The sequence below is a fragment of the Astatotilapia calliptera genome, chromosome 15 (genome assembly GCF_964374335.1).
Source record: "Astatotilapia calliptera chromosome 15, fAstCal68.1, whole genome shotgun sequence".
Taxonomy (NCBI): domain Eukaryota; kingdom Metazoa; phylum Chordata; class Actinopteri; order Cichliformes; family Cichlidae; genus Astatotilapia; species Astatotilapia calliptera.
In genome coordinates this window covers 38,815,195-38,827,207 of record NC_137436.1, presented here as the reverse complement: position 1 = coordinate 38,827,207, position 12,013 = coordinate 38,815,195, and the positions used below count along the sequence as shown (strand labels likewise).

The 12,013-nt window shown below is 39.5% G+C and overlaps 1 protein-coding gene across 2 annotated transcripts; it reads right to left on the bottom strand.

Annotated features, from left to right (window-relative positions):
- Window positions 1-7,907: 7,907 nt before the first annotated feature.
- LOC113037330 (uncharacterized) lies at window positions 7,908-11,358 on the bottom strand. 2 transcript variants are annotated; one of them, XM_026194300.2, is made up of 8 exons: window positions 11,143-11,358; window positions 9,771-10,422; window positions 9,599-9,659; window positions 9,425-9,505; window positions 8,436-9,341; window positions 8,284-8,323; window positions 8,115-8,171; window positions 7,908-8,012 (listed from the first exon to the last, which is right to left on the bottom strand). In XM_026194300.2, the coding sequence occupies exons 1-2, from the start codon at window positions 11,216-11,218 to the stop codon at window positions 9,815-9,817; spliced, it is 684 nt and encodes a 227-aa protein (XP_026050085.2). In that variant the 5' UTR covers window positions 11,219-11,358; the 3' UTR covers window positions 7,908-8,012; window positions 8,115-8,171; window positions 8,284-8,323; window positions 8,436-9,341; window positions 9,425-9,505; window positions 9,599-9,659; window positions 9,771-9,814. The 2 variants fall into 2 exon arrangements, with proteins under 2 accessions (XP_026050085.2, XP_080146132.1); XM_080290006.1 differs by having other exon boundaries at window positions 8,284-9,341.
- Between the last annotated feature and the right edge of the window lie 655 nt (window positions 11,359-12,013).

Sequence of the window (12,013 nt, the reverse complement as noted above, 5' to 3'; positions counted from 1 at the left end):
TGTTTTGGATTTTACTATTCGTAAAATTACCATATTCTAAACAATACATTTAAGATTAATTGGGCTAAACATTTTCTTAAAAATCCGGTATCCATTTGGAATTTTATTCCTCACTACATTTTCTCTAAGTTTGGTGGTCTAAGTTTTATCTTAGGTTGTGATTATAATATAGATAAGCTTCCAGAAAAGCTCTCGATGTTTCACAAACAAGTTCTATTAGCTTGGTCCCTTATATATAAACATAACTTTACACCCCATACGTATTCAATTTGGAATAATAGGAACATATTGTATAAAAATAAATCATTTTTTTCTAGGTGGGTTGAGAAATGGATTGTTTTAGTGAATCAGCTGTTTAATCCTAATGGGCAGCTTATGTCCTATTCAGAATTCTTAAACACCTATAAATTTCCAGCCACACCCAAAGAATATGCTATATTATTTGATGCAATACCTACGGGTATTATAATGCTTTTTAAAGGTATTCAACCTTGCATATCATCTGTTTCTCTCCCCAACCCTTTAGATTCACACATAGGAAGAATCTGTCTAACAAACCACAGTAAAAGTAATAAGAATATCCGTGCTTTGTTCCAGACAGAATCTCTAACTATCCCACATGTGGTCTCTTATTGGAATTTCTTTGTCAGTGACATTAACTGGAAAAGAGTATGGACAATTCCTAACAAGTATCTGGTAACGAATAAAGTGAAGGAAGTCTCATTTAAAATATTGCATGAATTTTATCCTGCTAATCATTACATGACGAAGTTCAAAAGGGACATAAATGTGAACTGGATTTTGTGGAAGCCATCCTGAGACTGTGCAGCACCTCTGGATCTGTTCACACGCTAGAACATTTTGGAAAGACTTCAGTAGATTCATTGCTGGACATCTCTATAAAGACTTTACTGTGAAATGGGAAAATGTTGTATTTTGTTTCTTTTGAAGGCAAAAAAAGAAGATGCTTACTTTATAATAAACTTGTTAGTTATCTTAGCTAAATTTTATTTTCACAAATGCAAATACAGTAACAAAAAACCGACGTGACCAACAAACCTAATTTTAAACATTACTGTAATGATGTTTTATGTTACATAAAATTGATTAGTGGATCACTTAACAAAAAGGCTATGAAAACTATTACTATTTGTAGTAATTACAAATTATTTGAATGTTTGTAATTCTTTGTATTACACCTCCTGGCATGTGTTAATTTTGTTCTGATTGTATACATGTTCTGTATACTGTTTCTTAATAAAGTTTAATATTTGAAGAAAAAAAAAGGCTGCAGACCCCAAATCCGGTCATTGGTACTTCCTGGCTTGTGTAGTTACTACTTTTGCGAGTGTTTTGTATTTTGTACGTTTTGTATTTTGCACGTGTTTTGTATTTTGTACGTGTTTTGGAGTTTGCACGTGTTTTTGTATTTTGTACGTGTTTTGTATTTTGTACGTGTTTTGTATTTTGTACGTGTTTTGTATTTTGCATGTGTTTTGTATTTTGTACGTGTTTTGTATTTTGCACGTGTTTTGTATTTTGTACGTGTTTTGGATTTTGCACGTGTTTTGTATTTTGTACGTGTTTTGTATTTTGCATGTGTTTTGTATTTTGTACGTGTTTTGGATTTTGTACGCGTTTTGTATTTTGTACGTGTTTTGTATTTTGCACGTGTTTTGTATTTTGTACGTGTTTTGTATTTTGCATGTGTTTTGTATTTTGCATGTGTTTTGTATTTTGTACGTGTTTTGTATTTTGCACGTGTTTTGTATTTTGTACGTGTTTTGTATTTTGCACGTGTTTTGTATTTTGTACGTGTTTTGTATTTTGCACGTGTTTTGTATTTTGTACGTGTTTTGTATTTTGCACGTGTTTTGTATTTTGTACGTGTTTTGTATTTTGCACGTGTTTTGTATTTTGTACGTGTTTTGTATTTTGCACGTGTTTTGTATTTTGTACGTGTTTTGTATTTTGCACGTGTTTTGTATTTTGTACGTGTTTTGTATTTTGTACGTGTTTTGTATTTTTGCGTGTTTTGTATTTTGCACGTGTTTTGTATTTTGTACGTGTTTTGTATTTTGCATGTGTTTTGTATTTTGTAAGTGTTTTGGAGCTTGCATGTGTTTTGTATTTTGCATGTGTTTTGTATTTTGCACGTGTTTTGGAGTTTGTACGTGCTTTGTCTCTAGGGGCATGAAACATCTCATCCTAAATGTTAACACTCATGAAGTCCTACTTCCAAACAATAAAAGACAAAAATCGAAGTTGTATTTGTTTGCTAGCACTCTGACATATTAGCCTGCTGTACTCACCATAGCGTTGATCTATCACCTCCTCAATGAAAAGGGAGAGCAGGTGCATCTCGCGACTCAAGTTTGAAGAAGTCATTTTGCAAATCCTTCTTGAAGATTTTCAAACGTTAGCTGTAGTTTGAAAAATCCGAGTTTTCACAGCACTAGTGGGAAAAAGCTCCTGTTTGCGCTCAAACGTGAAACCCGAATTTCACTTTTGCCTCCTGCTTTTATACCTGCACTCAAACACGTCATCATCACCATGACACCCAGTGTCACCGAAAATCAATTTTATTTATTTAAAATAAAGCTCATCTAATTATCATAGTTTTTAAAAAATATATATATATATTTCTCATTTTATTTTACTGTTTTATTCATCCTTTTTAAAAAATATATTGCCAAACTTTGTCGTTTTAATTCTTTAAAAAATCATTAATTCACCAGTTTACAAAAATGAAGATCGATATCTGAAATTTAAATGAATAAATAAATAATTACAATTGATAATGGGTTTTTAGCATTAAAGAATAGTTTTTCAATGCGCTTTAAATGTTATCAGAGCCGATGTTGTGCCAAAAAGTGATCGCAGTCCAAAAGGTGATTTACGGTATTGAAACGTTTGTTTGTGTCATGACATTTGTAAATTCAATTCATCCATCCATCCATCCATCTTCATCCGCTTATCCGAGGTCGGGTCGCGGGGGTAGCAGCCTAAGCAAAGAGGTCCAGACCTCCCTCTCCCCAGCCACCTCCTCCAGCTTGTCCGGGGGAATACCAAGGCGTTCCCAGGCCAGCCGAGAGATATAATCTCTCCAGCGTGTCCTGGGTCTGCCCCGGGGCCTCCTCCCGGTGGGACATGCCTGGAACACCTCGCCCAGGAGGCGCCCAGGGGGCATCCTTGCCAGATGCCCGAACCACCTCAGCTGGCTCCTTTCGATGTGGAGCAGCAGCTGCTCTACTCTAAGCCCCTCCCGGATGGCCGAACTTCTCACCCTATCTCTAAGGGAGAGGCCAGCCACCCTTCGGAGGAAGCTCATTTCCGCCGCTTGTATCCGCGATCTCGTTCTTTCGGTCACTACCCACAGCTCGTGGCCATAGGTGAGGGTAGGGACGTAGATCGACCGGTAAATTGAGAGCTTCGCTTTTACACTCAGCTCCCTCTTCACCACGACTGACCGGTGCAGCGTCCGCATTACTGCAGCCGCAGCCCCAATCCGTCTGTCGATCTCCAGCTCCCTTCTCCCATCACTCGCGAACAAGACCCCGAGATACTTGAACTCCTCCACTTGGGGCAGGAACTCATCCCCGACCCGGAGTGGGCACTCCACCCTTTTCCGGCTGAGAACCATGGCCTCAGATTTGGAGGTGCTGATCCTCATTCCCGCTGCGTTACACTCGGCTGCGAACCGTTCCAGTGCGAGCTGGAGGCCCTCACCCGATGAAGCCAACAGAACCACATCATCCGCAAAAATCAGAGATGAGATTCTGAGGCCACCAAAGCGAAGGCCCTCCGCCACTTGGCTGCGCCTAGAAATCCTGTCCATAAAAATTATGAACAGAACCGGAGATAAATTCAATTCAATTCAATTTTATTTATATAGCGCCAAATCACAACAAAAGTCGCCTCAAGGCGCTTCATAGATACAGAGAAAAACCCAACAATCATACGACCCCCTATGAGCAAGCACTTTGGCGACAGTGGGAAGGAAAAACTCCCTTTTAACAGGAAGAAACCTCCGGCAGAACCAGGCTCAGGGAGGGGCGGCCATCTGCTGCGACCGGTTGGGGTGAGAGAAGGAAGACAGGATAAAAGACATGCTGTGGAAGAGAAACAGAGGTTAATAACAGATATGATTCAATGCAGAGAGGTCTATTAATACATAGTGAGTGAGAAAGGTGACTGGAAAGGAAAAACTCAATGCATCATGGGAATCCCCCGGCAGCCTAAGTCTATTGCAGCATAACTAAGGGAGGATTCAGGATCACCTGGTCCAGCCCTAACTATATGCTTTAGCAAAAAGGAAAGTTTTAAGCCTAATCTTGAAAGTAGAGATAGTGTCTGTCTCCCGAATCCAAACTGGAAGCTGGTTCCACAGAAGAGGGGCCTGAAAACTGAAGGCTCTCCCTCCCATTCTACTTTTAAATACTCTAGGAACAACAAGTAGGCCTGCAGAGCGAGAGCGAAGTGCTCTAATAGGGTGATATGGTACTACAAGGTCATTAAGATAAGATGGGGCCTGATTATTTAAGACCTTGTATGTGAGGAGCAGGATTTTGAATTCAATTCTGGATTTAACAGGAAGCCAATGAAGGGAAGCCAAAACAGGAGAAATATGCTCTCTCTTTCTAGTCCCTGTCAGGACTCTTGCTGCAGCATTTTGGATTAGTTGAAGGCTTTTCAGCGAGTTTTTTGGACATCCTGATAATAATGAGTTACAGTAGTCCAGCCTGGAAGTAATAAATGCATGAACTAGTTTTTCAGCGTCACTCTGAGACAGGATATTTCTAATTTTAGAGATGTTGCGCAAATGGAAGAAAGCAGTCTTACATATTTGTTTAATATGTGCGTTGAAGGACATGTCCTGGTCAAAAATGACTCCAAGGTTCCTCACAGTGTTACTGGAGGCCAAGGTAATGCCATCCAGAGTAAGAATCTGGTTAGATACCATATTTCTAAGATTTTCAGGGCCGAGTACAATAACCTCAGTTTTATCTGAATTAAGAAGCAGAAAGTTAGCGGCCATCCAGGTCTTTATGTCTTTAAGACATTCCTGCAGTCTAACTAATTGGTGTGTGCTATCTGGCTTCATGGACAGATAGAGCTGGGTGTCATCGGCATAATAGTGAAAATGTATGCTATGTCTTCTAATGATGCTGCCTAAGGGAAGCATGTATAATGTAAACAGAATTGGTCCTAGCACTGAACCCTGTGGAACTCCATAATTAACCTCAGTGTGTGAAGAGGACTCTCCATTTACATGCACAAATTGGAGTCTATTAGATAGATATGATACAAACCACTGCAGCACAGTACCTGTAATACCTACAGCATGTTCTAATCGCTCTAATAGGATATTATGGTCAACAGTATCGAACGCTGCACTGAGGTCTAGCAGGACAAGCACAGAGATGAGTCCACTGTCAGAGGCCATAAGAAGATCATTTGTAACCTTCACTAAAGCTGTTTCTGTGCTGTGCTGAACTCTGAAACCTGACTGAAACTCTTCAAATAAACCATTCCTCTGCAGATGATCTGTTAGCTGTTTGACAACTACTCTTTCAAGGATTTTTGATATGAAAGGAAACAGTTGATGTTTAAGGTGCAGTTCATGTGGAAGCCAGAGGAGGGTGGTGTTGTGCGCATAATACAAAGTGATGGCGAAACCTAAAAGACGGTGTCATGTCTGCTCCCTGAAGCAATCTCATAACAGTTTCAATCTATTTCAAGCCAGTTAGCACATTTCTGTTATGAAGTGCAATCATTTTTTGGCAGTAAACTTAAATCCTTTTATTATGAATATCACATTCTCAGATTTTCAAGAGAGACCAGACCAATAGGGCAGCAGAAATCACAAAAATAAATAAATAACAGTTTTATAAAGATTAAAACAGTAAAAAAAAGACTGGAATGATTATGATGTATAACACAGAATATGTACAATAACAGAGTTATAAACACACCTAGAACACACGTGATACTTTTATTTCATCTATAACCTCTGTGCAAATTTTGTTGACTGCAAAGTGTTTATGAATATGTTTTTAAAAGCTGGTTATCTGACTGTCAGTTAATAGCAATTAAAAAGAAAGCTGATTTTTATTTAAAAACCTTGAAAACATCACACCTCTGAAGTAACACATTGTGATTCATGTACAAACAACACACAATTATTGTAGATTCTTCAAAGCCTCCTAAAAGTGGTACTTCTTACACACACACACACACACACACTCAGCTCATTACAAGTGTTTAAAAGTTTGAGTTGTCTGAAAAACTAAACCACCTTCTCCTTCACTCCTCCACCTTGCTGTCCTCTGTGCTCTCTCTCCTCCATCTCCAGGGAACAAATCAGAGTCTGAGCACCAAACCTGTGGACTGTTAATCTGCAGATAAGAAGGAAAACACACAGAATTCTCATGTTTGCCATTTTTCATACCGTATTATTATAGTATATTAGTGTAAAGTAAAGTGTGCATGTTAGTCCCCGTAGGGAAATAGTTCCTCTGCCTTTAACCCATTCACCCAGTGAAGCAGTGGGCAGCCACCAATGCAGCGCCCAGGGAGCAGTGTGTAGGGACGGTACCTTGCTCAGGGGTACCTCAGGGTAGCCGTTCAGTGGAGTCAAACCACCGACCTTCCGATTATGGGGCCACCACTCTACCTACTGAGCTATCCCCGATAGCTTAGTTTACCAGTCCAACAGATTTATTTTCCCAAATGGATCATTACAGCTTTTGCCACACTGGTCCACTTGATTGTCAAAGTGTATTAGCTCTTTATTATTTCTTTCTTTTCTTTACTTTGAAATTATTACAATCAGAACGGACAGGACTGGGGATGGGAAAGAGAAAGATGAAGAAAAGAGAAGTTGGGAAGATGCTCAACAGAAGGAGATGGAAAGCAAAAAGATAGGAGAAGAGAGACACAGAGAGAGAAGACACTAAAAATCTGTTTGATCACCTGCTGGAAAAATAAAAACAAGCAAAAAGAGAAAAACACAGTAGCGAAACCACAGCAAAAACCAACATAAGCACAAGTTATAGTAAATAATAAATATCTCCACATCCCGGAAGGGCCTGATCGAGCCACAGGGGCCATAAACTGACAGTTTATTTATAACTAGAAATAATAAAGCAGTTGACGTGTTTCAGGCTGTGACTTTTAGTATCTGTTGGTACTTCATCACTTTGAATAAGTGTAAGTCAACACCAGGCCGCACTTTCAGTCTTTCCATTAAACAAATGACCAACAATCCATTGTTTTCACCATTAAACAATAAAATATGCTTCTTGACTCCTTGATGCAGGTGCCCACCTACGACCTGGTTTATTAATACTAAGCTAAAGAGGAAAGCAACTCACTGTAGTTCTCACAGCTCAGGACAAGCAGACACCTGATGTTGAGTGACTGAATGGAACTAAAACAAGAATTCATAATTATGTTTGTCTGCCATGAACACGTGATGATAAAACTCTGCATATGCAGTCAGGAGACTGATGACCTGTGAAATGAGCTGTTAGAAATGTGCAGATATGTGTAAACATTGATCAGCATTTAACATCCAGGATGGAGCAAAACTTCTGACCTGCATGTATGAGAACCTTTAATCACATCATCTTTGTAGTGAAATAGCTGATGACTCATTAAACGTTTCCATGTAATTTATCCACAGTGAAAAATATTCACTTTGCTGGATCTGAAAATCACGTGTTCATTTCATTAGACACTAGCAATACCATTAAACTGGACCTTATCATTATCATATAGCACTAAATGTGAGACTGTGTCATATAACAATCTATATATGTAATATGTGTTTGCCTGAATCTTCCAGCACAAACAGAAAGACGAGCTGTTGTCTGAGTATCAACGCAAGTACACACCAGAAATCGTTCAGTAAAGACAAATTTAATAAATGAAAGCTGGTGAGAGGGCCTTTGATGTTTCTCTTTGGATCATCCTGTTGTTTGTCTCCCAGTGTCGTTACTGCTCCTCTCCTTTCAAAGACAAACACCAAATAACACCAAATGAGAGTGAATCCCTTCAGAAACACTCCTGGTTATTGTGAGCAAACGTCATAACATGATGAATGTATTTACCATTTTACTGAGGGAAAATCTTCTGTGTGGAGTTTCTTCTCATCTTGGCTCTTTTTCCTGACATTTAGAAACAAGAGGCAGAAAAGAAAGAATAAAAGTTAAAACCTCAACAAGTTTTTTAATGTTTGGGATGTTTTACAAACAACCTTAAACACTATTTACTACTTACCACTTTGTTCATTCTTGCTGACGTTCACTCTCCTCATCTTCTCTCTAAAGGACAAATGACAGAAAAGAGGGAATCATTTTAGTAACTTTATCAACCAGGTGAGCAGAATTTTAGATATTTATCAATATTCTGATTAAAAGCAGAGTGAATACTTATCTTTTTACGAGAAAGGGTTCAATCCGTCCTGTCTTAGGTCTTAATGTCACCTTGGCTCCTCTGTTTTCTCTGAAAAACAAAAGACAAATGGGAAGAAAAAAATTAGTAAATGATTTCAGCAACTAGAGGAAGTGTTCACTGAGGAGGAGCTGTCATAATAATATAAAATCAATATATACTTATCTTTTTTTTAATGACAGTTTACAGAGCACGCTGGCTTCGCTCCTCCCTCCGCTCCTCTCTGAAAGTTAACTGGATAAAGGATAATAACAATTAATAACATCATCAAAACAGACAAACCTGAAAGAATTGCTGATCAGAGCTGTGACAGAGTCACAGATTAGTTGGATGTATACTTATCTTTCACAATGAGAGCGTTTGCATAGACGTCTCTTCAGGTCTTTTTATTGTTTTCTTTCTGGAGAGGAAAGTGATGAGACTGATGAGGAAATACCAAATACAAAGACTGACAAAGGGAACTGAAAAAGTCTAACCAAAACCTATACTGGGGGAAAACTGTAGGAAACAGAACTACTGAGGCAAGGAAACACGAGGGGACGGAGACTAACACTCTGACAAGGGACAAAGGGAGACTGACACAATATTTACACACAGGAGGCTGATTATGGGAACTAAGGACACATAGAAACACAGCTGAACCGAATAAGAAATGAACAACAAGTCGAAACAAACTCTAATGACAGTTCAACCAGTTTCTAAACACAACAAATAACTTTCAGGATGTTTCAACAATGTGTAAAATGAGTTCTTATCTTTTTTTGTGAGAGGGCCTTCAATGTTTCTCTTTGGATCATCCTTCCATCCATTTCTTCTGCTTAACCATTGGAGCCATCCCAGCTGTTATGGGGCCAGAGGCGGGGGTATAACCTGGACAGGTCAGTCTAACACAGAGAAACAGACAACCATTCACACTCACATTCAACCTAACTGCATCTCTCTGGACTGTGGGATGAAGCTGGAGTACCTGGAGGGAACCACAAAGGCGCCAGGACTGTCTTGCTCTCAGATGACGCCCGTTCACGCTGCTCTGAAGACCCTCAGTTGTCTTTGGATCAAATAACACCAAATGAGAGTGAATCACTTCAGAAACACTCCTGGTTATTGTGAGCAAACGTCATAACAAGATGAATATATTCACCATTTTACTGAGGGAAAATCTTCTGTGTGGTGTTTCTTTGCAGCGTGACTCTTTTGCCTGACTTTTAGAAACAAGAGGCAGAAAAGAAAGAATAAAAGTTAAAACCTCGACGATTTTCAAATATTTTAGGACATTCTTTTAGAAACAACCTTAAGCACTGTTTACTACTTACCACTTTGTTCAGGCTTGCTGACGTTCGACATGCTTCACTGTATATTATAATCTCAAGCGCTTCCTTGCTTGAGTCGGGCTCCGGATGCTGCTCTCTTCCTCCGCCTTCCTCTTAGCACGCTTTGCCGACATATTTAGAAAACGGCAGAGCACCGAAGTGAGAACTCTGCCGTCCGCGCTGTAGTCTGTTACTCTCCAGCGGTTCTTCATCTCAGTGTCCTCTGTTTGGTAAACAGTGGAGATGACTCTGGTGACGGGGAGGCCGTCGACAGTCAGGGTGCGGACACAGTTCCTCCGATCTGCCTTCAGCACAGCAAGATCTGCTTTCTCTGGAAGAACTGGAGTCAGGAAGCGTGGATGAGAGCTGGAGCCCGCAGGCGGCAGCATCATGCCAGCTGGTGAGTCCGTAGGAGGAGAAGGAGTGGTGTTCTCTCTCTGGCTCTGCCTCACATGGACAAATGGTGTCGTCACCAGGTCCCGGTGGAACCATCCTTTAAAAGGTATGCGAGGAAAGTCCTTGGACCCAGTCACCAGGTTATGGTAAAGAGTGAGGACCAGGTGAGGCATGGAGTTCAGATGGCTCCTGCTCAGTTCACGGTTCCTCAAGTTAGTGACGACCATCTGAGGTGCAGTGACTGGACTCACCAGATCAGCTACGAGAAAGCAAAGCGTGCGTCTACGTTAATCATGTGATCACACAAATTAAAGCCTGAATTTAAATTGTCCAGACATGGCTTTACATCATCATAAGCTCTTCCACACACAAACAGTAAGAAGCTCCCAGCAGAACTCATTGTTTATGAAAGCCTTCACATTTTTCACCTGGTAAAAGTTTCCATGTGTGTAAGGCTGCGTGGATTTTCACTGAGGTTTTAATACGCATTCACATTAAGGAGTAATATCTTCATATTAGTTGAGCATCGATATTTTGAGGATAAAGCAGCTACATTTAGGTGAGAAACCTCCCACCTCCTTATTGCAGGCACACACTGTTTCAATCTCAAACTCATCCTGCGACTCTGTGAACTTTTAAAACTCCAGCTTCTCCAGCTTTACACATTCACAATCTATGAAACTTTCACGTATAACTCAGCGCCAGCGGCCCAAACATGTCAACTCAAACCCTCTACATGCAAAAACGGCCGCGCGCTGACGTCAGCGTCCTCCAACGCCTTAAGTCGTTAGCAATTAAAAAAAAACATGGCGCCATCTTTATAGCGTACTGGCACATGTTAAAATTGATGTTACTCAAGTATGAAACATCTCATCCTAAATGTTAACACTCATGAAGTCCTACTTCCAAACAATAAAAGACAAAAATCTAAGTTGTATTTGTTTGCTAGCACTCTGACATATTAGCCTGCTGTACTCACCATAGCGTTGATCTAACACCTCCTCAATGAAAAGGGAGAGCAGGTGCATCTCGCGACTCAAGTCTGAAGAAGTCATTTTGCAAATCCTTCTTGAAGATTTTCAAACGTTAGCTGTAGCTTGAAAAATCCGAGTTTTCACAGCACTAGTGGGAAAAAGCTCCTGTTTGCGCTCAAACGTGAAACCCGAATTCCACTTTTGCCTCCTGCTTTTATACCTGCACTCAAACACGTCATCATCACCATGACACCCAGGGTCACCGAAAATCAATTTTATTTATTTAAAATAAAGTTCGTCTAATTATCATAGTTTTTAAAATATATATATATTTCTCATTTTATTTTACTGCTTTATTCATCCTTTTTAAAAAAATATATTGCCAAACTTTGTCGTTTTAATTCTTTAAAAAATCATTAATTCACCAGTTTACAAAAATGAAGATCGATATCTGAAATTTAAATTAATAAATAAATAATTACAATTGATAATGGGTTTTTAGCATTAAAGAATGGTTTTTCAGTGCGCTTTAAATGTTATCAGAGCCGATGTTGTGCCAAAAAGTGATCGCAGTCCAAAAAGTGATTTACGGTATTGAAACGTTTGTTTGTGTCATGACATTTGTAAACAGTTGATGTTTAAGGTGCAGTTCATGTGGAAGCCAGAGGAGGGTGGTGTTGTGCGCATAATACAAAGTGATGGCGAAACCTAAAAGACGGTGTCATGTCTGCTCCCTGAAGCAATCTCATAACAGTTTCAATCTATTTCAAGCCAGTTAGCACATTTCTGTTATGAAGTGCAATCATTTTTTGGCAGTAAACTTAAATCCTTTTATTATGAATATCACATTCTCAGATTTTCAAGAGAGACCAGACC

What these genes read in the sequence shown, in the direction of transcription:
- LOC113037330 (XM_080290006.1), bottom strand. Translation starts at nt 11,218, where the DNA reads ATGACTTCTTCAGACTTGAGTCGCGAGATGCACCTGCTCTCCCTTTTC. An exon ending in GGTGTTAGATCAACGCTATG is followed by an intron (nt 10,423 to 11,142) that starts GTGAGTACAGCA and finishes GCTTTCTCGTAG; the next exon opens with CTGATCTGGTGAGTCCAGTC.